Genomic DNA, 26219 nt, shown 5'->3' with positions numbered 1-26219 from the left:
CAACTAGTGTGGACTCGGTGGGCCCCAGCCGTCAGTGAGGTGTCAATCCAAACCCCGCGTTGCCCGCACCCTTCTCTGTTTATAAGGAGTCGCCTCCTTCCAAACGCGGCTCCCCTCCCTTCTCTTCCCGATCATTCCATTCCGGCTTTCCCCAACCCTTCGACCACCCGAGGTATGTCTCGATCCCCGAAAATATCCTCGATTCTCTGGTTTCCGATTTCCGTTCATGTTCTTCTTCGATTTGCTGCTCTTCCGGCGTTGCCCCCTCGTTCATTTCGAGCGTGAATTTTGCGTCGTTTGCGCGGAATTTTGCGTCGTTTGCGTGCGCATGTGGAAGAGCTGATCCGCCCGATCCAACTATGGTGGATAGTGGTAGACGGCCGGCGACGAGGTGGGTCCTCATCGTGCTCCTCCCACCTCTCTGATCGAGGCATGGTGGTGGCTGGGTTAGGGTTAGGGTTTCGGATTCGGGGTTGTTGGGGGAGGGCTCCATCTCCATGGCCGACGGGCTTAGATGAGCGGTAGGGTGGGGAACGACAACCGGCTGAATGGCGGGGTGGAGGGCGGCTTTGCGGGAGGCGCTGCCGGGGGGTACGCTGTCGCCCCAATCTTGCATGTGCAGGCGTTAATAAGGTCCGATACAGATAAATAAGTCCAGGAAGCAAGAATATTTTCCTAATTTATGTCTCAGATTCTTATGTCCAAACTGGTTGTAGGTGGATTATTACTTATTCTTTTAGCAATTAAAAGATGTTTGTGTCAGGTTCTTATGTCCTAATAGTAAGAGTTGTGTCAAAAACGATTTCTTATATTTAGGTTGTCCTGTCACAGGTTCTCCACGAATATCTGGTGTGTATTAGAATTTCCTGATCATTTGTTCTTAGTTACCTCATGTATTCTTATGAATTTGGTAACTTCTATACATCTTTACTTTGCACAGCCTTTTAAGTTGGCCAAAGCTCTGTTGAATTCATTAGGTCATTGGGTAATACGTCTTCCACAATATATAGTTTAAGTTGGATTTCCTTTTAAGTATCTGCTGCGAGTATAATTTTCTTGTGGCTTGTTTGTTGCATCTAGTAACAGCATATATGTGTTGGCTCGGAGACTTAATTACTGCTTTGTTGGTTTGGTTTGAAGGAAGAAAAGAAGTTGAAGCATGGGGAAGAGAAAGTCAGCTGCTAAGCCACCTCCTAAGAAGCGGATGGACAAGCTTGACACTGTCTTTTCCTGCCCATTCTGCAATCATGGGAGCAGTGTTGAGTGCCGTATGTGAGTATCATTTTCCCAGTTTTCTTGTTCATCTGTTGATACTGGATTTGGCAATGCATTCAGAATTTTGACTTCGTTTCTCACTTTTTTTCCAGTGACATGAAGAATTTGATTGGCGAGGCTTCTTGCAGAATCTGTCAGGAAAACTTCAGCACCACTGTTAATGGTATGTCGAAACTGTATATAACTGCACTACTTTCTCCTAATTTAGCTGTTATGTTTACTATTTTGGATGTAAAAACTTCAAACTAGAAAATGCTGGTGTAGTTCATCCCTTCTGCTCATGCATATCCCCTTGCTTCTTCTTTGGCTCGGACTTGATCATGGCGATCTCTGATTATGCAAGCTGTAAAATGTCCGAACTGCATTCATCAAAAGTAAACCTGCATGGAAAACCATGCGTAGATAGTGTGTGGTTGGTAGAAGTTAAATCATTGTTAAGTAGCATTTCTTCATGTTTGTGCTAATTGTCTGATCTCTTTTCTTGCAGCACTCACTGAGCCTATTGACATGTAAGTAAACCCCATCTAATAATTCTTACGCTTTGCAACATAGTATATTCATCATTTTATCCTGATCTGGGACTGTGCTGGATTTTTTTAAACAGATATAGTGAATGGATTGATGAGTGTGAGCGCGTCAACACTGTTGAAGGTGATGATGATGCATGAGCTCCCCCCATGCTGATGGAACGGTTACTTGCAACTGTATTGTACTGGCATGCTTGAATGCCATAGTCAGCCATGGCTTGTAATGGCGCTGTAAGGGCATATTGGCTGCCTGATACGCCGTTAGGCGGTATCAGTTTATCTAGTACTTAATAAACTCTAAAAAAAATACGTGTATGCCAACTAGTGACTGCGTGTTCTATGCAACTAGTGACTGCCTACAATGATATAACAGGTTTTCTGTGAGTATGTTAACGTGTTTTAAACCATTCTAGATTTCAGTGCCAGCAAAAGAGCGATGTAAATTGCATGCGACCACAGCTTTTTCAACAATTCAAGAATGTGAACCCTCCGGTTCATGTAAGGATTGTTATCACAAATACGATACGTGATCTGCATCAAAGAACTAGTTCAGACTCTTATAACATGATTTGTGCATTTGGTGTAACATTATTTTTCTGAGGCATTTGGCTGAATTTTGGTTACGGTCTGAACTTCAGCACTCTTGGATTGCAAATTGGATATTGATAGTATCGTATTACCCGTTGTTTGCATCAACTACCAATCCTGTTGATTCAAAAAAACAAAAAAAAATCCCAATCCTGTTCAATTTTTTATCTACACTTCTGTCAAGTTGTAATCATCTGAAATTGTTATTAATAGTCGCAATCCAAATTAAGAGGGGTTTTGGTAAAATATTGGATCCGATTTTTACACATTAACCCCTGGTTTGGACTGCGGTTATTAATCAGGATCCAGTTTTTTTTTTCATATTGCCCCTGGTTCTCCTGCCACCCTGCAGTTCGCCGGCCGATCCACCATTGCTGTTGCTAGACGGAGGATTCCTCTAGGGATGCAGCCACCGTCCTCCGCTGCCTCTCCATTCGCGGCCGGAGGGTACGCTCCTCGAGCCAATTCTGAGCGTCGGCGGAGGACGCTCCATCCCAACTTGGCTTTTGATGCAACAGTCGTCGGATAGGAACCGGATCTGCTGCAGTTACCTCCCCTGCAGTTGGGTCACTGCCACGTGGGCCCCACGTGTGCAGGCCCCATACGTAGTGACTCAACTGCACGGCGGCCAACTGCAGCGGAGCCTCATCCCGTCGGATATGAGCGCTTTCCGTGATTTTCTCACGGGGAGACGCACCGCCGGCCGGACTCCGATGGACCGGGACTCCGGGAGGCTGGGCGATCCGGCCGCGGAGTGGCGCGCGGCAACGTCAAAGTGCTCCCCAACCTCCTGCCCGGACCGGACCTCGAAGCAGCCGCGCCGTGAGGGAAGAAGGCTGTTCAGATTTGGGACGAAGGGAAGGGGCGTCAGCTTTCACCTTTCAGTATTCAGAATCTAACTCCTATATTTCAAGACCAGAAACGTGATCGATTTACAAGAACAGAGCTAGGTCTAGTACATGTCAGCGACTTGTCTTTTGTCAAATTCTCACAGGGCTTCATCTCCAGCCATCCCCCCCCCCCCCCCAATCCGAGGCAAAACAGAAAACGATATGGAAAAAAAATCTTCTGCTATTTGGTTGCCTCCGCAGGCCACCGCCACCGCAGCAGTAACATCATTGTATAAACTATGGTAACCTTGCTTCTGCACCATCTGTTGACGGTGTTCCGCTTTTCTTGACGCCAAAAACAATATAGTTCACACTGATATCATCTGACAGGGACCAATCTCCACTCAATGGATTGTAAACAAACCCGGCCATCTCTTCGACCTAGATGCCAAAATCCCAAGCTATCAGCAACATAACTTCATAAATCATAAATAAAATCAGCATGTTACTGTGATTGAGAACTTACAGAGACTGAAGCCTTTTGCAGCATTAGGGCAAGCTCCTCGGGGGTGACCAGTTTGGACCACTCATGTGTGCCTTTAGGAAGCTGCATATGTACAATAACTCAAAATGCAATATCAATCTTAAGTTGCACTAGTACTTTAACCATAAGCAAAATTATGCCAGTATAATTGTAGAAACATCATAGTATTGAATGGTTCTATGGGGATTTCACCCGCTAGGCCCATTAATGGATCCTGACCAAGGTAACAAAAGTCAAGAATCAGCCGAGAAACTGGAACTGGCCTGGCTTCGATTTCAGAATAGCTACCGGTTTAATACACAGCTTCTCTTCATTACATCATTATAAGACTTTCAAATTTGAAAAGAAACCTTCAAACCAGACAAACTTTGAGCAGCATAAGCCAGCTTGTTTATGGATCTAAGACCCTGGTTCTGACAACACTGCAGGAAGCAAGGGGCACTCTCTATATGTACGTCCGTAGAATCATTTGTTAGGAATGAATGAACTACCATGTTTCCTTTACAACTCAGGTCCCTAAGAAGCATTAGCTGTCAGTCTCGATTATCAAAGACTTCACAAGCTAGCAAATTTCTGCAACACAACGAGCTGCCCAACTAAATTTATCAATTTCAGAAAACGAAGCTAAAACATGAAAGGAGGACTAGATACTAACCCATCTGAGGATATACTCAGCAGCAACTATTGCAGTGGCATATGCTCTCATTGACCGGTTGATTGTGGAAACCACAGTGGCACCATTAGGAACTGCCAAAGCCGAGAGAGACTGGCAGAACTCTAAAGGATTAGCGACATGCTCAATCACCTGTAAAATATACGAAGTTCAACCCATATTCCAGATTCAATGTACAACAGTTAACAAGGCTGTAGATGAAATGAGCCTGAAAAAAAGGCAGTGTGGCATGTTTTAAAGATTCTATTGTACAGGATGAGCTCATATGCTGATATTCGGTCTTAAATTTCATAAGTTTCTCATAGACCAGTTATGTTGGTGTGCACAGGGCACTGATACTCCCCTTAGTAGCACTCCTCGGGTCCTGGGTTCGACTTCTAGTGGCAGTGAATTTCAGGCTGAGGTTAAAAAAAAATCACATCACCTGCCTACACGCCAAAGCACATGGAAATAGGTCCCGGCTCACCCTGGCCCTCTCTCACACGGGTTACGGTGGGGTAGGGGTTCAGGGGGTTTCTCGACCTGAGTGACAAGTCTTCTTCTTACATTAATGCTCAGGGAGCGGCTTACCCCTCGCAGGTCGAGGGCACTGATATTCACATGGATCCCAGATGTACATGAAACAAAAAGCCTTACCTAACCTTATGACTGGGCTAACACAATTACAAACATATTTCCACTTAATGATTAATGCACACAAAAGTACTGACACTGTTTGATCTATATTTCTAATAGGTAAAACTCTCAAGCAGAGAAAAGAGCACAAATGGAAAGTTCTATGCAATAATATACAGAAACACCAAGGTATCTTTTTCAGTATCATTCAGACCAAAGGCTCCTCCATACTTTTTTGGAGGAGACTAGGAGAGGGTGGGTACTGTTGTAACAAAAAAAAATGTACCTCAAGAGAAATTACAGCATCAAACATCCTTTTCTCTTTTACCAATTCCTCTGCATGTAAAAAAAATTCATATAAGTTTTGCTTCAGTCATAGTCATAAGAATATCAGGGATCAATCACTTTGATATCCAAATTTGCTCTCATGTCAAAACTGGAAAGGTAATGTTCTTCCCTTGTAGTACAATTAATTCTTACATATAATTATTAAGTTTTTAACAACATTGTGAACTAAGGACATTATTCCCAAAAAAATAGTTTACATCACACTGTGGTATCAATGGAAAAGAACTACAAGGTCAACAGCTCCTCTATCAATGTTCAACAGAAATGCAAAGGTAAATGCTGTTAGAACCATATAATGCAGAGACCCTACACAAAGAATGTTGTTCAACATATAAATTAATTTAGAGATAGGGAGGGAGGCACCAGCTGTCGTGCAGCAATACTCAATGGAAGCAGTTGTCGGATCAGATGCCTGAGAACATAAGAACCAAGATCACAGACTGAGGAATACTTAAGTTACGAATTATTGTTCTTAAGATCTCAGAATAACTCATGAAATGAATAAACACATCTACATTCACCTGATAATATTTATGATCAAGAGGTCGCACATACCGCGTGAATACTTGCGATCTTTATATTCTTGTCAACAGCATCAATAGCGGTAACTGTAGCTCCCATCCGAGCAAGAGACTACCATCAAGCACAAAGATATAATTATGTTATATTTTTTTCCAATCGATCAAAAAAGAAGAATAAACACCTGTTACAGTCCACAATTCTACTGAAAACACCCAAAAGGGATCTGCATCACTTTTAAACAACCTAGTTATCATATATTATACCCACTTTACAAATTTATTAAATTGATTAGCAATAGCATGTAGAATGTTCCCGAGCTGAACTAGCACATGCATTGAGGCTTGCGTCCAAAATCATAAAGCCATTTAAAAATGGAAATAATGAACGCTTTTCTGCATTTTCTACACATTACCTTGTTCTCCAAAGTGTAGGAACAAAAATCAGACAATAAATTATTGAAGTCCATATAAGTAAGCTTGACTCTGGACTTCAGGATAGGCAAGGTGAATGCTCTTGAAGTTTCATTACTTTAAGAAATTCAACTAAGCCAAAATGCGAATTGATAAAAAGATATTGTTACATATGAGGCAATACCCTCAACCTAAATTTTTAACCAGCCTACCCATCCATTCAGACAGATTTCAAATAAGCAATATTAAAGTTAAATTCTACCCCCTGACCTAAATTTGGAAATTACATTTGAAATTCACACCAATCAGCAAGCCATAAATAATTATATCATAAGTCACGACAATACATGTCAAATGCGCTAATAATCCCATTCTCCAAAGATATCCTCAAAAGGGACAAAAATCATGCAAGCACAAAATCAATCAACAAAAGACCTCCGAGTTGGAAGGAGAGAACCTATTAGCTCCACCACCAACTCAATTTTTCAAGCAATATAAAGATATGTCTATTGCACAAAATACCATCATAAACAATCTGATAAGCAAAATGCCAACTATAGTAAACATAGTATCCATTTCTATAATCTGTAACTGTTGCCAAATGAGCGACACACTTATCCCTTCATAAAAAGAACATTGCTCTTTTGGCTTTTACAATGTTAAGTGACGGAAGGTAGTGATTCACAGGAATGATTGACAGAGAGAAGAGTTCAACCTCTGACAGAATACCACCTCCACATCCAACATCAATAACTTTGAGACCTTCGAGTGGCTTAGATGAATATGGATCCCTCCTGGACGTATGAATATGCACACTTTCACAATTAGTTAAAATGAACAAACAAATAGTACATTTGCTTCTTAGGACGTGCCAATTTATAGTCCAAACAAAGAAGTTTTAGTCCAAACATACTACAGCAGAGTAATACACTCCCTCTAAAGAAAAATGTGCTAAGGACGGTTGCAAAAAAAGAAAAGGAAAAGGAAAACAGCAGACTAATTCAGCAGCTTAGTCAAGAAACACCATGAGAGAAGATTTTATTCACAGACAGCATGATTTATCAATGCATATATGGCAGTAGACTTCATGTATCTTTACAGGCGGCTCATTCTGGTATCAGCAAAAATGAATAAGCTCAAGGGGTGCGGAAATGTACCTGAAATGCCTACAAAGAGTGGAGCGGATAAAAGACAGTCGGGTTGGATTCATCAAATGCAAAGGCTTGAAAGGACCATTTGAATCCCACCTGTTCATTGCAGAAATAGCACCACCATCAATAATAAGCAAACGCATGAAAAGGGGATACTTGTAGTTCCCAACCAATTTTAGCATTTCATTTGCGATATAGAACAGTTTACACTGAACTGTCCCATCTTACTCAAGCGGTCAAGCCTAATTTGTGCACTTCCTTGAAAGTAGCTTGCAACATGCTGGTATTCACAACACTCACTTGCTATAGTATCATTGTCTACAACCAACCCCCAGCCTAAGGCACCAAAACAAATGAAGGATGCAACACATGTTGAACCTTCACCTTATTTGAACCATTTCTCATTTTCATGGCTGCGTATGAGAACCAGTATCCAGTTACAGAAGGCATGCCAACAGCAATTCCCCCAGAGTGTCCATCACTGCAGGAGACCTTCTCCCGGATGAGAAAGGTTCTATTCAAATCCGGAACAGGTAGGCCAACTAGTCTGTCAAACTAGAGTGTGCTTTGGCTCTCATGCCACTGGGGCTGTTCACCACCATCCTTCCAATACACGCGCGCGGAGGGGCAAACATGCCGTTGACCAACCGAACGCCCGCTCAAAATTTCATCCAAGCATCTAGGAAAAGCACGGGAGTTCGTCGTCGCAAAGGAGGAAGGGATCTCACTCTCACCAGGTCTCGGCGATAGCGGCGAACTTGGCGACCTCGGCGGGGTTCAGAGACGAGACGCTGGGACCGCCTCCGCCCGGCCGCGACGGACCCCGAGGCGGCGATGGAGGTGGAGGAGGAGGAGGCTGCGGAGGGGCCGAGGAGGAGGAAGCAATGGAGGCGTAACGGCGCCATTGGGGAAGGAGGGCCTGCGGAGGCGAGTGGCTGGGGTTCGGGGTTTGTGCCCCGCCGTGGTGTGTGGAGGCGGAGGAGACGAGGGCGCAGCGGAGAGAGTGGGGCACGCGGCGGAGCATCGTGCGCGGCTACCGGAGCACCGGCAAGAAGGTTTTGGACGCGGGACCGACGACACGACGGGCTTGCCGATATGGACAAATCGGTTTTCCTCGGGTGCAAATTTTACAACGCGAGAATTTCTCCAAAATTTGAAAATTAAACTAACATCTATTTTCATCACTTCACATAGACCGCATTTAGTACGAGAGTCAACTACCGAATTTAGACAAAACGGTATAGTTGTGATAAAATTGAGCGGTGCGAAAAAAAAGGATGCGCACAGAAAAGTGCCCCGAATTCTCAAACCGAATCATTTTCATCCAAACTGGTAAGAGTGGGGATGGGGGAGCAACTTTGTTCATTCATAACCTTTTTTAGTTTTTTTTCTTCATACGTATGCTCCAATGTTCATGATCTCATCTCTTGGAGGTGCTCATATAGTCATATAGATAGGATATGTGTTTGTGAGTACGATTGGATAAGCATATATACTTTGCTAATTTAAGCAGGACGGAAACCGTGGCATCATGCCAGGCTGATTATCAGCAAGAGTACCATCAAAACTGAGCAACTTTTAGCATTCCCCGGCGACCGGTGCCCCTTCAACCAAAACCGAAAGGGGGTGAAACTTGGAGAAGGAACTTCATGTGCCATTAATTATGATGTTACTGGTGCTCCTCTTTATTTCGCTATATACACAAACTCAACACCACAACGATTCACTAGGGAAGCTCGAATATTTGGAAGATGGACAACTTTGAGGCATTACAACACACTTTAAACCTGGCTACCGGATAATTCATTGAAGTGGGAATGATCACCCAGTCCTGATCCTTTCCCGTCGTTTGGCCCAGCAAGAGGCCTCTCTCAAGATTGTCTAAAAGAGAGTGGTGTCTAGTGCTCTTGTTGTCACTCAATACTGTCTCCTCCGGCGCTGGAAACCGGAAGGTACAGCGAATTGATCTTGAGAGCTCTGGAGGGAGGAGATTTCAGGAACAAACATGGTGCTGTCATATGCAGTGAAATGCAAATTCCCATGCCAATTGAGCCCCGATGCTGTTGGTGGTGAGGGAACCTCAGGGACTGCCCATGAATTCTCAGGTACTCGGCCCATATATTTATCGGTTACCAATCCAGGAACCTGGCCTAATAGTTCCTCAGCAACGAAGCCTTCAGCTAAACGGCATTGTGGAGATCCCGCAGCACTCCCCAGCTTAGCATTGTCACTCTGTAAAACCAGAAATGGACACAAAAAGATTAATGTCTCCAAAAAACAGTTTATCCAGTGAGAAGATGACATTTAATAGTCCACCTTTCAAGGATTTCAAGTGAATGAATAAATGTAGATGGTACATGAAGACCTTGACGTTAACCATGTCACAAAATATTCAACCTAAACTATTGCAAAAAGCCAGTCTTCTACATTAGAGTAATGGTCAACAAATCTAGCAACTAAGTCAGTAAACTAGCTATTTGGTAGCAGAAGCCTGAACCTCTGCAGCTCATCATTAGCTAGTTATCAAATGGTCAGATTAAGCTTCAACCTAAACAATCTTATGCATTAATGTTCTTCAGGTAAATGACAAAGAAAACATGATTATAACAACAATCTGCAGTATTATCACAGTAAAAGGTTCTAAATTCAAATGCATCAATATAGTCAACCGATGGAATAAACAATTGGAATTTTAAAAATATTATGGAAACAAGAAATGTTCTCTACGTTCATCTGCAGTCCAAAAAAACTGGAAAATGAAAATAAGATTCTAATGACACTGAGAGAAGAGAGGCAGAACATGGTGTATAATATGGTAACTTGCCTTTGAAGAACCATGCTCCGAAAAGCTGAAGTTTGGGCCATATTCTGAGTTAGTGAAGAACTCATCCACAGGCCAGTCTGGTAGGCTGTCTGACCCATTACCACCCGAGAATGGCAAGTTGTAGGCCTGATCACTATCGCTGTTAATTTGATTGGAAAAGACTGCTGTGGTCTGGCTAGATTGCAGAAGTGTTGGATTTTCCTCTGACATGTACTCAGGCGGAGATTCTCCGGATTGAATTGCACCATTGTGCGTTGTCCAATCAACCACTCCCGTACTGACTGTTGGAACAGAATTCTGTCTTGAATAGTCTCCATTTATTAACTTTTTGCTGGGAACAGAAGCAGTGCCTTCACCTGAAAATTGAACTGTTGTGTTTCTCCTTGGAAGATGTTTTGCTGGTTGATATACCGAGCCACCAGTGGCATTAACACGGTTTTCAGCAATGGGTGGAACTGGATCGGCAGGATCAAGGCCCACCTGAACTCCAGTTAGCAGGAATCTCTGATGCACCGAAACAAATGAATTTACCGTGTGTATAGCAACATCACAATCTCTACAAAGCAGTGCACGGTCCTCTAGGCAGAAGAAGTATCCAGAAGCCTCCTGCAATGAAGGATAAGCATGAGAAATCTCTTGCAGCAGGAATCAATATAGTACAAGAAAATTATGTTACTGCAGCTCAGTACATTAATTACACAGGTCATTAGAGTATCAGTATCCAAATTATCCAGACTAGACCATACCTCAAAGAACTAAGTAAAATATAGTTGACTCAACATTCATATGGCGATCCAATCCTCATAGGCACAAAAGCTATTAAGTATAAAATGAAACGAATAGAAGGCACCCAGCAACAACCCTTAAGTGTTTCCTATGATTCAAAAAGCAATAATTTTAAGCCCTATTCTTCATGGAGGCATTCATGATCATCTTCTGGACCATCCAGAAGCAGAGAAATGACCACATTTTCAGACAGATCAGGCCTACATTACAGAAGTCTGAAGTGGAAAGGTGATTTCACCAAAGAAGTCTCTCTACAATTACATAGAATGAGAGATGTTTTAGATCACTCCTATTCTTCTTGGCCCAATGCCCTTGTATAGATTCTAATTTTCCCCTATTTTTTATTAAAAAATATTAGCCCATCGGGGCTGAGTACAGCCTTTCTTATACATATTTGTACAAATACATAACAAAGTAAAGGTTTCCCCTAATGTATAACTTACAGAAAACTCAGTGCCAAGGCTCTCTAGCCACCAGTGAACTGAAACAAGTGTAATTTGCAGAAAAAATGCCCCGCAATTTCATTTATCTTTTCTTTAGACAACGGCACCACGCAGCGTAATTTATCCTTTCTAGGATGAAGGCAACTTTAACTGCTTACAGCACTCACAACCTAGTTTGATATAGAATAAGGAGTATACATGGACTCAAAGTAGAAACTTTACTATATGACGATTGCTGCATTTACTAGGTCCTATTCAAATCAGCTAACGTGACAGCTTACAAGAAATGATAGGGCACAACGTGTTGTGATTAGAGAAAACACATGATGTTTCAATTTGGCTTCCTCAAGGTAGTTACAGATCACTTCAGTGCACATGTGCATGTAACTGCATCTTTTCATGAACTCGTGCAAGAAAATGACACATGAGCTTGTGCATGTGCATTGTGTGGCGATGTTTTTTTTCGTCTTAAGAGTTGATCAGTTTCTTCCGCTTGTCATAAATAGGGTGGTGGTGAAACGTGAAAACTGTGCAAGCGCAATGCAAAGCCTATCAGGGTTCACTCAAGTAAAATTTCTCATTTTCCATGACCTGTACATTTAATGTAATTTTGTACCACTTCAATCCTCTTCTAAAATGGTAAGCAGCCATATTCAGGTCAACTAGATAGAATGAACAAACGGAAAGAAAACTTTTACAAATCGCTGCATTTTCATTGGTCTTCCTCATTGGCCTTGGTCATAATGTCAGTCCCAGTAACAATTATATTATGGCCTAACAAAGCTACCCAGTAGGCCTGGACCAGTTCTAGTGCACATTTTCATCTATCAAGAAACACTGGATTGAATGCTTATCCATTTCATTGAAACAAGGCTGGCCTAACAAAGCTACCTAGGTGGAGTGGACCATTTCTAGTGCACATTTTCCTATATCAAAAATCATTGGATTGAATGCTTATCCATTTCATCGAAACAAGGTTGGAAATACAAACCGAAACTGCATGTGCATACACATGCACAGTAACCCAGACAGTATGGCGAAGTAAGCATGCTCCTACCTGGGCCCATGCAGGACAGCATGATCAATTCCAGCCAACATTAATAATCCATTATACTTTTAAAAGTTTTCCTTTTGTCGGTGGCTCATGTTGGGTTTTATCTCTAGCCTGCTCCAACTTGCTTGGGATTAAAAGGTTTTGTTGTTGCTGCTGCTGGTGGTGGTGGTTATAAACCAATATGTGTCATCTTTAGAGCATAAAAAGATTGATGCATCAATGAAGTATTGGACTGCTTTCGTAAAACGTGCAATTACCATAAATACAAGTATATGTAAATTTTATTGGGACATTATTTAATCAGTAACTACCTTGTGTCTTGTGCCTTTTTTTGTGTTTCTCTTATCCTTGTTTCTTTTGGGTTTCATCTCTAGCCTATCCCAACTTGCTTGGGACAAAAGGCTGTGTTGTTGTTGTTGTTGTAACAAAATGAGAGCATTGGTGTATATTCATCTTCGAAACCTCTTTTTATGATTTAATCAGTAACAAAATGAGAGCATCGGTGTATAATAGCTTTCATCTTTGAAACCACAACCTCACCTTAGGATTAATTCAACTGCAAGTACGTAGCAAATCATTCCCTATTTTTGTTCATTTAAGTTTCTAATTAACTAGTCTGTACAGATACGCCCCAAGTGATAATTCGCAATGCCCTCTATCAACAACTACATCTTCAAATATTAGATTATCATGGATGGGAACATAATCCCCTTGGCTGCGCCCTGCGTGAAGATAAGTTTGTCCAACTATGCACCAAATGCATAAGCCCCTGCCCATGCAGCAGCATGTCACTAAAATTCAAGAATTTATACCACCACAACATAACCAATCCTTCCCTTCTAAGTTCTAAGGTCAATTCGAATGGAAGTTAATAATGAGCATCACAGCCACAGATGAAACAAAATGGTAGTGAAGGGTTTTAATTTAGCACCAGGGCTTTTACTTAAAATGTCCAGTGCAGCATCACTAATGGCAATGTTTAGTGTAACAATAACCATGGGTCAGTTTGAAATGTTTCCGAATGTATGAGTGGATAAGTGATGATTCAGGTCCTCAGGAATGGCACACCAGTACAACATCCAAGTCAAGTGTTCAAAATCATAAAATCCTAGAGGAACAGCGGCAGAGCGCATCATGAAACCTTCCCTGGTGTTGACGCAAATCTCGGTCAACACACGAACGCGCTAGATCGCGCGGTGCGAAGAGGGGCTCCTTGCAGCACCTCCTGCATGGAGCGGTCAGACCGGTCAGAGGGACCGGTCAGACCGGTCGCCGTGCAGAACGGCGACGATCCTACAAACGCTAGCCCGGGAGGGACCCCGTCGGGGCAAGCGCGTGTAGGGTTGCTCTAGGCTCGGCAGGCCAGCTAGGGCGTCCTCAAACGGCATGGAGACGAGAGAAGAACAATATGTTGAGGTTGGAAAAGTAGGGTAAAGGTAAAGAGATAAAAGATATGTTTTTGATAGATTTGATTGGGTTGTCCCCTCAATCGGCCGTGACCCTTTATATTTATAGGGTGGGGAAGACTTACCCCGCAAGAAATCCTGTTTACAGATCTAAATCTATTAAGAACCCTAATTACAGTCGGACTCCTAGACCGGTCAGACCGGTCGGGCTCCTGCCGGATCAGCTACAGCACCAGACCGGTCAGACCGCTTGGCCTGACCGGTCAGACCGGTTGATGCCAATTTTGGCTGTCAACATATGCCCCCCTGTTTTTTGGTAAAGCTTGCTTACCAAAAAACATTCTTCTAAACCAAAATTGTCTAAGGACGACGATTAGCAATGCATCGGCCATATATTCTTTAAACATGCCTAAATAGCCGAAATAAGAGAACTAGCAAATGTAACAATTTCTAGTTTAATATCAGTAAACTATTTCGGCTTTATATTCCCTAGCATGTTTAATAACAAAAGTCTTGAGACGGCCAATGCGGCCGATTATACAAATCATAGCTCCTTGGTAAAGCATAAAACTGATAGTCATAATATAGCAGCCAAGGATTATAATCAAACCACAGATTAAACACACCTAAATATGCAGTCCATGGTGCGTGCATCGACGGGATAAATGATGAAGTCCAATAAGATGATCGATGATGATTTCTTGATCTTGGTGGTGAAGAACTCCTTCTTCGTTTGCCTTCCAATTGATTGCTTTGTTTTTGCGCAGATATCTTCTTGTATTTATCCAGAAACTCCTCAAAGGTCGGCTTGATCCTATTTTTTGCACCACCAGACTTCCCAGGGTCAGACCGGTCTGACGAACCGGTCAGACCGGTCCTGTCAGAACCGACATGGTTGCTCTTATCTTGCCTCCTAGCCGAACTTGAACATTGTTCAGCTATATCATTTGAAGTATGGTCTCCATTGGGGACAATCTGAGCAACAGAACTAGCCGATGTTTCTTCAACGGTCGGCTTTTCTTTATCTTGTGTCAAAACTGAATTTTTATTCAATCGCCCATCTTTTTTGACACGATAAACTTGCTTGATCACCATGTGTTTCTTTTTCTGCACAGGCCGATCTTTTGGATCAAAACGGCCATTATTTGTAGGTGATGGCTTACTAATTGTCGGCTCCCCATAGGTAATATAATTTGGGCACAAATATGTAGGAAAAGACGGCATATAGGAATTAAAATACCATGACGGATAAAAACAAGGCATGCTATAATAAGACCCGTATGGCATATGTGTAGACGACCTATGTGATGAAAACGGCACTAAATTAGGAAAATTATTCGGCTGACGATTCCGATCATGGAATTGTTGTCTTGGAGTAGATCTTGAGTGTTTTGGATGTTTTAGCCGACTAGCATCATTATTTTGTTTTCTGGATTTAGCCGGATGATCTCCAAGAAAGGGCTTCGGCTTTTCCTTTTGATGCTTGTGACGGCCTTTGGATTCAATAGTTTTCCAAACACCAATCTCGGGTTTTTTGGACTTAACCATCTTAGGTTTTGATTTATTCTGCAAAACTCTAGATGAGCCGGTTAGACCGGTCTTAAGACCAGTCAGACCGGTTGCAATGCAACCAGCAGATTTGCCTTTGTTTTGTTGCCCCCCGAGCATAGAAGTACTAGAATTAATTTCTGTGTACTTGCAAGGGAAATTTGGTTCTACAATTTCGGCTTGAGACGGTCAAACTGTATCTTGACCAACAACATCACAAATAGGCAAATCTTTGCAAGGATTATTAGTCGGCTTTTCAATAACCGACTTTTGAACAACAGGAGCTTGAATTGAACTATTTTCTTTATCAAAAAAATATTTAACAATACCGGATACAAAATCAGGTAAATTACCTGAAGATTGCATCTTCATCAATATGTCAATGGGGGATGGTATTTGCCACTCCTTTATCACTTTGACTCCTTGTTCACGTGCCGTCATATTGCTAAGGTTTGACAAATCGGCTACGATAACCTGATTTTCTTCCCCAGCGGAGTCGCCAATTTGTGTTGACGCAAATCTCGGTCAACACACGAACGCGCTAGATCGCGTGGTGCGAAGAGGGGCTCCTTGCAGCACCTCCTGCGTGGAGCGGTCAGACCGGTCAGAGGGACCAGTCAGACCGGTCGCCGTGCAGAATGGCGACGATCCTACGAATGCTAGCCCGGGAAGGACCCCGTCGGGGCAAGCGCGTGTAGGGTTGTCCTAGGCTCGGCAGGCCAGCTAGGACCGTCCTCAAACGGCATGGAGACGAGAGAAGAACAACATGTCGAGGTTGGAAAAGTAGGGTAAAGGTAAAGAAATAAAAGATATGTTTTTGATAGATTCGATTGGGTTGTCCCCTCAATCGGCTGTGACCCTTTATATTTATAGGGTGGGGAAGACTTACCCCGCAAGAAATCTTGTTTACAGATCTAAATCTATTAAGAACCCTAATTACAGTCGGACTCCTCCTAGACCGGTCAGACCGGTAGGACCCACCGGTCAGACCGGTCGGGCTCCTGCCGGATCAGCACCAGACCGGTCAGACCGCTTGGCCTGACCGGTCAGATCGGTTGATGCCAATTTTAGCTGTAACACCCGGGACAGAGAGAAATGAGCTCACTGCTCTCCTAGCACGGTCAGATCGTCAGTAAACGTATATGACATACCAGTTGCGCAAACACACTACTGCGCGACAACTCCAAGCCACCACCCACCCACCCACTGACCCAACCAACCCCCAATCGAGCACCAGAAATGGAGCGCAGCGACCCCAATCGATCACCACGAACGGAGGAACAGGCGAGACAGAGGCAGCAGACAGGGCCCGGGGCCTGACCTGGCAGATGTCGCACTTGGGCACGGCGGGCGCCGCGGCGGCGGCGGCGTCGGCGTCCGAGAGCAGCGGCACCCGCTGGTGCTTCCCCGCGAGCTTGTTGGCGGCGTGCACCTCCTCGTCGCAGGCCGCGCAGAGCGCCGCCTCGTCCGCGCAGCAGAGCACCCGCGCCTCCGCGGCCCCGCACGCGTTGCACTGGATCTTCATCCCCGCTCACGCTAGGGTTTTAGAGGAAGGAGAGGGCGGCGGCGGCGGCGGCGGCGGCGGCGAGGGGATTCGGCTGGCTGGATGGGACTGGATCGGGGCTCCCCACTCCTCTTCCTCCCCCAACACGGCTCGGGGAGATACGGTTGCGAGGTGCGATGCGAGTGCGCCGCCGCGTTGATTGGGTGCGCGCTTTGTTTAATCCGTGGTGGGGTGGTTGCTTTCGGTGGCCGGGGCAGAGGGCTGGTGATTTATTAAGCAGCCGCTGGCGAGCGAGCGAGCGAGAGGGGAGGGCGCAGGGGGGCGACGAGGATGAGACGAAGCGGTGGTCAAAGCGTCAGGTAGCCGAGGCTCTGCTGCTGGACAGAGGAGAGGGGTGAGCGGGAGGCGCTCCGGCCCCGCGTCCCGCGCGACGTCGGCACGTCACCGCTCCTCCCGGCGGCCGACCTGACCTGCCCGTTTGCGCCAAATTTTGCCTTTCCGGGGACGAGGGCCGGTGGCGCATTGACCGTCTCGCCCGCGTCTTCTGTGATCTTTCTGGTGCGCTATGGGCATGGCATTTGCTATGGGCTGTGGCCTATGTGCCATAAAATTCTGGATTTCGCGATCATTTTATGTTCCAAGTGGGCGAGTGTTATGGAAAATACATTAGACTATTTTTAATGTAAAATTTTACTACACGATTTTATGGAGTGACATATCATCTAAATACACTTGAGTTCGCGAATGAAACAAGATCTCTAATGCAAAGTTTCATTTTACGATTTCATATATTAGCATAGTATTTAATTATGACGTATGTGATTTGACGCAATTTTCATGAAATGAAACTCTATGGCCCGATGCAATATGCAAGTTTCATAAAGATCTAAATTTCACTAAGTCCCAAGTGGGCAAGTGTTACAAAAATTCATTACGGAGGTTATGTCATTAGCTCCACGATGGTGGGCGATTTATGCAAAAAAAAAAGGCCAAAGGTCGACTAGAGCCAACACAGATATTGAACAAACCTTTCCAGGGTCAGATATCGCGTTTTCCCTACAGATACAAATACACCCTTTCTCCGGTGCCTTTTAAATGCTGTCGCAGCTGTTTTTGAGATTGCACAAAGGTGCGAAAGGAGAACTGATAATAACATTTCTTCAAAAAAGAACTAGCAATAACACCGTTGCTGAAGAACAGAAGTTGTTCCTTCCACAACTAGTCAAGACCTACAGCCACAGCTCAAACGTCAAGACGCGCGCCTCCCTGAAAAAACTGCGGGATTAGCACGTGACCACGAGGGGCTATCGTGCGTTCAGTCCATGTCTCCCCACAAATAGATGGCGTTCTCTATCCACATCAGGGGCTGAACAGAGACCTCTATCTCAGGAAGCCTTTGTTCTTTGTTCGGTTACATGAGACTTATTCCGTTTGGAAATGATAGATGCAACAAGAAACTCATGACAAGTAAAATAAGAGATCGGAATTTATTCCGGATCAGAAAAACTAATTGCAACAAAATAATAGGTACAAAAGACCTAAAATCAATCCATATGTTAAGATCTGTGGAATCCACCCATCTGTTGTTGTATCTATTGAGTTTATTTATTGCAATTAGATTCCAATCTGAAATAAATTTTGATCTCTTATTGTACCTATTATAAGTCTCTTGTTGTACCTATCATTCCCGACCCAAAATAAACAAGGCCAAAGGCAACTCCGATATCCTTTTCCTTTTTCTAACTGGTCTACCTGATCAATGTTCTAGCGTGAATAGAGTGCTACGAGAAAAAAAACTGAGCTACCGGAAGAATTCAACAGCAAGCCGATCACATTCGGTAAAATGCACTCATCTCCATACAGCAGCAGAATCACAAGTAGCATGACCAGGGAAATGTACATTACTCAGTGAAACAGCAGCTGAGTTTGATATGACGCGAGGCCAAACATAAACCCCAATTCAGACTCTTTTCCAACATTGTTACCAACAAACAAACCCAAGCTAATTATTCACTGCATGCAATATAATGCGATTCGCCAAGTAGATGAGCAAGCCCACAGATTACTGAACCAAATGAGGTGCAAACTTAAGTGCCAAATGACCAAAATAACATATGACAAACTTAGAAACCCTGCTCGATCAGGTAGTCGCCGAGCCTCTCCACTATCATGTTGCATTGCCCTGGAGTCATTGGCTCATCATAGATACCAATGATCAAGGCTAGGGTCGTCTTCTTGACAGTGATGCCTCCAGTGCCCTGAAAGGAATGTGAAAGCAACAGTGTAAATCAAAGAGCAATTCAAGTTTGTGCTTTTTACATGTTTACTGAGATCAGGGAGGAAAGTGTGAAACATCTTATGTGAATAGGATATAACAGTTCAGAGTAGATTGGATATCCACTACAGTGACAGGCTAAGGAATCACTGCTAACATATGGTGTACCATGCTGCGTGTTCATTTGCTTAGTTAATTAATGGCTGCAACCCTGATTTACGGACAACAAACGGAACCACAATTCCACAAAGACATTCAGCCTACAGAACAAATTACTGCCCACTTCATAATGAGATCTTAAATACATGCTACATAATAGGCTTCTACATGCAAAAAATTAACATACTTCAGCAGTAATATCAATTATGCCGGAATTCATCATATAATAGACCACGTCCATGAAAAGCAACATGCGCAGCATCCAGGGCATCTTTGATACAGTATAGCTCCTTTAATACTTCTACAAGTTGATATCATAAGAACTATGGTATTGCATGCATGAACTGAGTTTGTTTCTGGTAAATTAACACAAGCATACACAAAGGTATAAGGCATTGTAGATATAATAATCTGTTTCAAACCATACCTTCTTTCCTCGGATGACAACATTAGGTTCACCTTGGATCACCATGTATTTTGTGCCTCCAAGAAAAAGACCAGTTGGTGCAAGAGTACCAGGCTCATCGAAGTCCTTCATGATGGCAGCAATCTCTTCAGGCTTGTACTGGAACAAGAAGCAGGAAACATGAACATGAGAACACAGGGCGGGGAAAAAAAGTAGATGGGTCATCATGTGAACACAAGGATGTAAAATTGAAGACACTAAGACACCCTGTATATATAAGTATACCATTTTAAACTCAGTCTCTGGTAGAATAACAAATCAACTGTACAAAGCATCACACAGCCCATGTACATGACAACACCACGACGAAGCCTATGGGTTGTGTACCGCGAGACCTTTTTTCCAAATTACATGATTTTCCTTGGCAATGGAAGAGTGCGTGCTACAAAGTTATGGTTGAACATGCAACGCAAAACACCATTTCCCAACTGAAAGACGCTTTTGATTTTAACAAGCAGCACACACACAAGAGAGAGGGGCATCATAGCAGCACTCGAATCATCATCTAATCAAAACTAAAAATGTGCTTCAGGTCGCACCATTGACACGACGTGGACTGAAACTTATCCAGTGTGCAGTATTTGGTGAGCCTCTAGCAGACACTCTCTGATCATACATGTAAATCAATTTCTGCAAGCTTGCTGCCGGACCATTTCGACTTCTGAGAACAGCATAATTTCATGAGTTGAAAGTCTAATCGAGCTACCAACCGGATCATATTCACACGCCAACAACACAAATCCTGCCATCCCTAAATCTACTATACCCACATCAGCAAGCTCAGACTCAACTATATTCACATCAAACGGCCACAGAAACACCCGCAGCAACAACCACAGCTTGGACGACTTGGATCCGCATCTCGCCTCAGCGATCAAGATCCGGACCTACACCCGCCCCGATCCGGCCGGTCCCCGCGGCGAGCGGATGGCGGCGGGGGCAGATCTAGAGTCGCGCGAATGCAGATCAGCGGCAGGAGCACGGAGCAGAGCTAAACAAGCAGAGCGGCCGGAGATGAGTAGGGATGCTACCTGGGGGAAGTTCGGGGACTGCGCCCAGACGCTGCCGTCGTGGCCTACGATGGCGGCGGAGGTGAGATGCTGGCCTTCGATCTCGCACATCAGGTGCTCGTCGACGTACGTCTGCCACGACATCTTGCTCCGGCGCGCTTCCTCCTCCTCCTGCTCCGGCGACGACTTCGCTTTCGCTACTTCGGCTGGGGTCTGCTTGGTTCGCACGCGGTCTCTCGGCTGGACGGCTGGGCAGGGCTGGGTGGGGAATATATCGGTTGCGTTACGTGTGGGCGACTAGCGTGAGGGCGAGGCCTTGGAATGGAACCCTACTTTTCCTCCACTTTTCGTTTATTTTTATTTTTTCTCTTTTTTCAATTTATTCTGCTGCTTAAGTTTTTATTCTACGCGTAAATTAGAATTTTGTATATTTTCATGTGAGTGGTGGAATAATTTTAGGTACTTATTGCTGATGAATGGTTGTGAGATCATAATAGTGAGCTAGAGAGATAGAGAAAGCCAAAGAAATATGATCCAAATTTCCTTGAGATGATTGGCGTTGGATTTGCAATCCAAATGATGCAAGGCGTTCTTCCTCCTCCAAACAATCTTCTTATTTTCCACTTGTGTTTCTTTCTCATATCTTCAACCTAGGAACGGAATCGAACCGGAAAATCATATCTCGGCCTATTTTCTACATATATCTTGCTCTCTTTTTTGTTTCTAGAAAATTATTTAAATGTGAAGAAAAGTATTAGTTGAGAATTTTTACAATGATTGAAAAAAATAAGAGTCATCTATCTGACAGAATCGTACGGTAATCAAGATAGAAAGTACCTAGAAATACGTAGACTAAAGTATCTAGTAGTACAAAAATGTGGGACCAAGTACTAAAAAGTGGGGAACGAATACTAATTTCATTTATTTTTTGTAAATACTTTTCATTGATCAACAGCTAGAAAAAATTCAAGGCAAAAGTACTTCAAAGTACCCATTGGTACAATCATGGTAACAAAGCTCCATTCTTTTCACGTGACGGTGAGTTCTAATATTATGAAGTTGTTACGAATAGCGACATTGGAAGAGAAACCGAACTCCTTGTATCTAGTTGAGTGAATGTATGCGAGCGCTTAACTATTTAAGTAAGGCTAATAAGCTTGCAGTTTGAGAATTATAAACCGTAATTTATCATTATGTTATGTGGATACGTGATGTATTGTGTTGGCCAATTAATAATTGTAGTTGTTACTATTTTTGTCTATGTGTTGTATCTTTTTTATTCGTGTCGGTTACCTGCATGTTTCTTTTCGTGTTTGTTCTCTTTATATCCTTTGAAACAATTTTCGTTTACAGTCTTCATTTCCATTTCTGATTTCATTTCGGAGGCAAAAATGTGTAGATGAAAATGAGTGAGGGGTTTTTTCGACTGCTTTTATTACTACCCAGTCTCCTACTACTGAAGACACCGCCAATCCCCCTCTACCGCCACTAATGACGCTCCACGCTGCCCACATCACTCACCGGCGATCTTCCACCTCCTCGTTGCGATTCTCCAACTCTGCTAAGCTGGCCTACTTTTGTATATATAAGCATAGATAAATTATGACATAAACTAGCTAAGACTCTAAGACTCCATTTTTCTTTGGTGAACTAAGAAGTCACTATTGGGGCAGGCTAAACTCACAATAGCAATAGTGTCCTGAAAGAACTTACAATGACAATAGTACAGAGCTGAAATCGAAGATTCAAAAACAAAATGTGCTACTTTTTTTTATTTCCATTGCTTGTTGAGGCCTTTCTTACTTTTTATTTCGGTTGCTTGTTGAGACCTTTCTGTCATCTGTCAATGACATCAGATGACTAATCCGGATCTATTCAATGTAACCGTATTATTTTATCTTCAGATCCGATCAGGTGATCTGAAATCGGATGGCGACCGGAATAACAGGTGGCCAAACTTGGCAGCCGCAGAACTGGAGTAACCCAATTGAGTCATTGTACAGTTCAAATTGACCCTTTAGTCGTGCGGCACACTCAAATCATATCTTTTCTGAATACCAGTCCAGAACAAACTCTATAAACAAAACCAGATATTTTGACTATGCATTTGTAAAATAATTCCACAGGTTATTGCTCAATTCAAATTTTCGGCTATCCTGAAACCATTTTGTCTCGTACAAAATCACCAGAGGTCCATTCAATGAATTTCTCATGGAGGTACATACCGTTTCAAAATAAAATGATGAAGAACCGCAAAAAAAAAAGTACACACGGGCAAAGTGGATGAATATGGACAATTTTATGACTCCCGAAATATTATGCCGATGGCAGCTGCCGTCCTTAGTTCCTTGCAGATCTGCACACCGCTTCACTCATAAACTGGTCATGGGGAGAACATGCACGCACCTCAAACACCCAATGTCCAGTGATCATTCATCAGATCCGAGAAGGAAACAAACATGACAGCATCTTAATCATTGGCCTTGACGGGGTAGTCTTCTGGCAAGACAAGCTGGCATCCTCTGTAAGAGCCACTGGGACATCATTGCCATCCAAATCTGCTTCTGTTACCGGTACGGCATCCCCTGCTGGAGATGCTGTTGCGGAATTGCTTGTTACAGCAGAAACCTCAGCGTTCTTCTTGCTGAATTCTTGAACCACCTGCGACAAAAAAATCCGGCTAGAATAAATAAGAATTTTCGTTGAATAATGAGTTAAACTGTCTTGCACTCTTCTTCCACGTGAATAGGTTTGCAAAGGCTTTCAGGACCTTCGAGAAACATTCAGAATCCCCAGCGATAACTCGGCATTACATCTATCTAATCAATGGGATTTATTTGGGTCCATTAGGAGTAAATTTGGTCCCAGCTATATAAATTGGTGCATTATCACTCACCAGAAAAGAGTGGCTGAATGTCACAATCCAAACAGCTAGCAGATTGCAGCATTGCTCTGCAAATATGAGTGCCATGTTTACATCACCTTTGAATCACAAGCAGAACGTTCTCTTCCACTAAGAAAACATTTTAAATATAGGCAGTCATGCAGTAGGAGTAACAACAACAGTACTCATGTTCCTACTGCAACCAGATTATTTCCTTACTGAGGAAGAAAAGGCCCTACTCAATTATATCATTAGGATAAATTGGGAAAATTGCAATTACCACCAATAAGTGTGCATCTTTCAGTGCATATAAATTATTTAAAGGAGACCCATTCTTGCAACTACCCAAGCTCAAGAAAATCGCAGCAGGGGGAAGTGAAATCAGAAAATCTTGTTAGTGCAAAGAATTCGCATGTTTTAAGATGCAAGAGATGAGAGTCGGTGTGTATACTGTACCTTCCATTGCGAAGGTGTCAACAGCACTCGAGCCCTCTTAGATCGTACATATTCAAAAGCTGTTTCAGGTTCCATCTTCTTGTACTTTACCTGGTGAAACCAAGGACCATACAGATATCATGGATTGCACTAAGATGCAATTGTAAATCAATTCCAACAGGTAGTATGTTATAACTTCATTCTAATTATTACCTAGAGTTCTCAGCTCAAATGTTGACTTCATATTATTCTTACTAAAAGATAGATAACTAAATTTACCAGATAGCACAAGACAATGGTTGTACTTCGGCCTCTTCCAGCTTTGCAGTGGACATATGTTACTTTCCCAGAAGATGCATTCCCTAATTAAAAGGTGCAGAAGTGTTATATTGAAGAGAAGGAAAGTTGCTGAAAAAAAAAAGGAAGTGACGTCACAAATGGCCAACAACTTAATCAGTAAATCTGGGTGGTCAATTCATAAACTACTATTAAATTCAAAAGGATCACTTTGGGCATAATCTGTGTCTCACTTACTATGAATGAAATCAACAGCTTGATTAATATCCACAAGTGAAGGAGCGAACATATAATCTCTTGTAGGAATAACAAGGTGATCAATCCCACGTGACTGTAAGTTTCAGCAGAGCAGCATTTACATCAACGTATTTCTGATTGATTAACTTAGGTTGGAGCAATTCTGTTCCCAAGTGGCATATGGTAAGATTAATGAAACTTCGAAGTACCATAGGATATGTGAAATTGCATATAACTTTTAATATAAAAAGGTAAAGAACTTGTAAGCCACTTGCCTGATACATTGACGATGGTACCAAAGTCTCAAATGGTTCATTTAAGGTTATCACGCCATGTACCCCAAGCTTCTGCAAACGTGAAACATCCCTGCGAAATGGAACCGCTCCAAGCAAAATGAACTGGTACAAAGGTCAATATTTGCATCTGTATAATCAGATCAAAGATATGTATGACTCACACTCATCAAATGGAAATATCTGCTCAACCACAAAGGAAATAATTTAACTCCATAACCATATGTAAACACTAAACCAAGACTAGCCATAATTAAACCCCAGGTACGAAGCTAAATTAATGCACGCAGAATTACAGATAATGCAACTATGACATTCTTTGGAGCGGACAAAAATGAAGTCAGCACCATCTGGAAAACCTAGCATGCTGCAGCTGCATTTCATCCATGATGGGCTATGCTTCACAGGTTACTCGGTTCTAAAAAATTACTCCATTTATATGCTAGTTGCTAATGCTAAAATTGTTAACCTTACTCGCAACGAAAAGCATGGAGCAGGCTCCTAATCCTAACGGGTCGAGAAAATTCAAAACCTCGTGTTAATCACTCGCTCGCTGTTATGGGGGAAACGGAAACGATGATTCACCTGATGGACCTCGTCCCACCACCGGAACTCGGCCTGGGCCTTGCTCCGCACCACGTTGTACAGCAGCGTGGGGTAGAAGAGAACCCTCGCGGCGGCGCCCACCGCGGCCTCCTTAGCCTTCCTCCGCGCCGCCGCCCCCCGTCGGCCGGCCGCCTCCGCGGCCATGGCGAATGCTTGAACGGCAGACCGCAGGTGGGCCGATGGCTTCGAACGGGGACGAAATTGAGATGGTAGGAGATGGTGGCGGGTTGGGATGAGACCAAGAGTAAACAGGTCGCGATTAACGCGAGGTTGGGACGAAATTGGGAGGTCAGGAAGTGGGGGATTGCCGGGGGAACAAGTTTCTCCGTCAAGTCACATTGAGCCTGTATCGGGACCCACGTGTCAGTGACCAATTACTGACCATGTCATGGTATCCATTAACATTCTTACTAGGAAATTCCTTCCAATTTTTAGAGGGTAGATGGCGACAATGTAGGATTGATGGTTTTTATTGCGAAGAATAGAACTTCTTTTTTGAACTAACGTAC

General features: G+C 43.2%; 5 protein-coding genes across 8 annotated transcripts; 1 reads left to right on the top strand and 4 right to left on the bottom strand.

The window, feature by feature from the left end:
• The first annotated feature begins 17 nt into the window (after positions 1-17).
• On the top strand, positions 18-2209 carry LOC120702651 (transcription elongation factor 1 homolog). Of its 2 annotated transcripts, XM_039986527.1 has the most exons (6): positions 120-172; positions 371-391; positions 1141-1272; positions 1368-1438; positions 1763-1784; positions 1880-2209. In XM_039986527.1, the coding sequence occupies exons 3-6, from the start codon at positions 1160-1162 to the stop codon at positions 1941-1943; spliced, it is 270 nt and encodes an 89-aa protein (XP_039842461.1). In that variant the 5' UTR covers positions 120-172; positions 371-391; positions 1141-1159; the 3' UTR covers positions 1944-2209. The 2 variants fall into 2 exon arrangements, with proteins under 2 accessions (XP_039842460.1, XP_039842461.1); XM_039986526.1 differs by lacking the exon at positions 371-391 and having other exon boundaries at positions 18-172; positions 1880-2189.
• A 1066-nt stretch (positions 2210-3275) lies between these two features.
• Positions 3276-8597, bottom strand: LOC120702650 (ubiquinone biosynthesis O-methyltransferase, mitochondrial-like). Its single transcript, XM_039986525.1, has 9 exons — positions 8218-8597; positions 7490-7579; positions 7048-7126; positions 5956-6033; positions 5764-5812; positions 5339-5388; positions 4420-4569; positions 3747-3827; positions 3276-3661 (listed from the first exon to the last, which is right to left on the bottom strand). Exons 1-9 carry the CDS (start codon positions 8505-8507, stop codon positions 3518-3520), a joined length of 1011 nt encoding a protein of 336 aa, XP_039842459.1. The 5' UTR covers positions 8508-8597; the 3' UTR covers positions 3276-3517.
• A 519-nt stretch (positions 8598-9116) lies between these two features.
• Positions 9117-17515, bottom strand: LOC120702647 (B-box zinc finger protein 22-like). 2 transcript variants are annotated; one of them, XM_039986518.1, is made up of 3 exons: positions 16866-17515; positions 10308-10913; positions 9117-9715 (listed from the first exon to the last, which is right to left on the bottom strand). In XM_039986518.1, exons 1-3 carry the CDS (start codon positions 17067-17069, stop codon positions 9401-9403), a joined length of 1125 nt encoding a protein of 374 aa, XP_039842452.1. In that variant the 5' UTR covers positions 17070-17515; the 3' UTR covers positions 9117-9400. The 2 variants fall into 2 exon arrangements, with proteins under 2 accessions (XP_039842452.1, XP_039842453.1); XM_039986519.1 differs by lacking the exons at positions 9117-9715; positions 16866-17515 and adding an exon at positions 14623-16293 and having other exon boundaries at positions 10782-10913.
• Positions 17516-18861: 1346 nt separating this feature from the next.
• On the bottom strand, positions 18862-21284 carry LOC120702646 (profilin LP04). Its single transcript, XM_039986517.1, has 3 exons — positions 20980-21284; positions 19910-20047; positions 18862-19306 (listed from the first exon to the last, which is right to left on the bottom strand). Exons 1-3 carry the CDS (start codon positions 21100-21102, stop codon positions 19172-19174), a joined length of 396 nt encoding a protein of 131 aa, XP_039842451.1. The 5' UTR covers positions 21103-21284; the 3' UTR covers positions 18862-19171.
• Positions 21285-23060: 1776 nt separating this feature from the next.
• LOC120702645 (phosphatidylglycerophosphate phosphatase PTPMT2-like) lies at positions 23061-26022 on the bottom strand. 2 transcript variants are annotated; one of them, XM_039986515.1, is made up of 7 exons: positions 25690-26022; positions 25087-25209; positions 24812-24905; positions 24557-24639; positions 24299-24388; positions 23855-23910; positions 23061-23619 (listed from the first exon to the last, which is right to left on the bottom strand). In XM_039986515.1, exons 1-6 carry the CDS (start codon positions 25852-25854, stop codon positions 23890-23892), a joined length of 576 nt encoding a protein of 191 aa, XP_039842449.1. In that variant the 5' UTR covers positions 25855-26022; the 3' UTR covers positions 23061-23619; positions 23855-23889. The 2 variants fall into 2 exon arrangements, with proteins under 2 accessions (XP_039842449.1, XP_039842448.1); XM_039986514.1 differs by lacking the exon at positions 23855-23910 and having other exon boundaries at positions 25690-26018.
• Positions 26023-26219: the final 197 nt, after the last annotated feature.

Source organism: Panicum virgatum, chromosome 4K (assembly GCF_016808335.1).
Source record: "Panicum virgatum strain AP13 chromosome 4K, P.virgatum_v5, whole genome shotgun sequence".
NCBI classification, from domain to species: domain Eukaryota; kingdom Viridiplantae; phylum Streptophyta; class Magnoliopsida; order Poales; family Poaceae; genus Panicum; species Panicum virgatum.
The sequence above is the reverse complement of the archived record's forward strand: the minus strand, read 5'-3'. Positions and strand labels throughout refer to the sequence as shown.

What these genes read in the sequence shown, in the direction of transcription:
- LOC120702646 (XM_039986517.1), bottom strand. Translation starts at nt 21,102, where the DNA reads ATGTCGTGGCAGACGTACGTCGACGAGCACCTGATGTGCGAGATCGAA. An exon ending in AGTCCCCGAACTTCCCCCAG is followed by an intron (nt 20,048 to 20,979) that starts GTAGCATCCCTA and finishes TTCTTGTTCCAG; the next exon opens with TACAAGCCTGAAGAGATTGC. An exon ending in TTGTCATCCGAGGAAAGAAG is followed by an intron (nt 19,307 to 19,909) that starts GTATGGTTTGAA and finishes CATTCCTTTCAG; the next exon opens with GGCACTGGAGGCATCACTGT.
- LOC120702651 (XM_039986527.1), top strand. Translation starts at nt 1,160, where the DNA reads ATGGGGAAGAGAAAGTCAGCTGCTAAGCCACCTCCTAAGAAGCGGATG. An exon ending in AGCAGTGTTGAGTGCCGTAT is followed by an intron (nt 1,273 to 1,367) that starts GTGAGTATCATT and finishes CTTTTTTTCCAG; the next exon opens with TGACATGAAGAATTTGATTG. An exon ending in CTTCAGCACCACTGTTAATG is followed by an intron (nt 1,439 to 1,762) that starts GTATGTCGAAAC and finishes CTTTTCTTGCAG; the next exon opens with CACTCACTGAGCCTATTGAC.
- LOC120702650 (XM_039986525.1), bottom strand. Translation starts at nt 8,507, where the DNA reads ATGCTCCGCCGCGTGCCCCACTCTCTCCGCTGCGCCCTCGTCTCCTCC. An exon ending in ATGCTGTAATTTCTCTTGAG is followed by an intron (nt 4,570 to 5,338) that starts GTACATTTTTTT and finishes TATATTTTACAG; the next exon opens with GTGATTGAGCATGTCGCTAA. An exon ending in CTGAGTATATCCTCAGATGG is followed by an intron (nt 3,828 to 4,419) that starts GTTAGTATCTAG and finishes GTACATATGCAG; the next exon opens with CTTCCTAAAGGCACACATGA.
- LOC120702645 (XM_039986514.1), bottom strand. Translation starts at nt 25,854, where the DNA reads ATGGCCGCGGAGGCGGCCGGCCGACGGGGGGCGGCGGCGCGGAGGAAG. An exon ending in AGCTGTTGATTTCATTCATA is followed by an intron (nt 24,640 to 24,811) that starts GTAAGTGAGACA and finishes CCTTTTAATTAG; the next exon opens with GGAATGCATCTTCTGGGAAA. An exon ending in CCATTGTCTTGTGCTATCTG is followed by an intron (nt 24,389 to 24,556) that starts GTAAATTTAGTT and finishes TGGTTTCACCAG; the next exon opens with GTAAAGTACAAGAAGATGGA.
- LOC120702647 (XM_039986518.1), bottom strand. Translation starts at nt 17,069, where the DNA reads ATGAAGATCCAGTGCAACGCGTGCGGGGCCGCGGAGGCGCGGGTGCTC. An exon ending in CCAAGTGCGACATCTGCCAG is followed by an intron (nt 10,914 to 16,865) that starts GTCAGGCCCCGG and finishes CCTTCATTGCAG; the next exon opens with GAGGCTTCTGGATACTTCTT. An exon ending in CGGAGCATGGTTCTTCAAAG is followed by an intron (nt 9,716 to 10,307) that starts GCAAGTTACCAT and finishes CTGGTTTTACAG; the next exon opens with AGTGACAATGCTAAGCTGGG.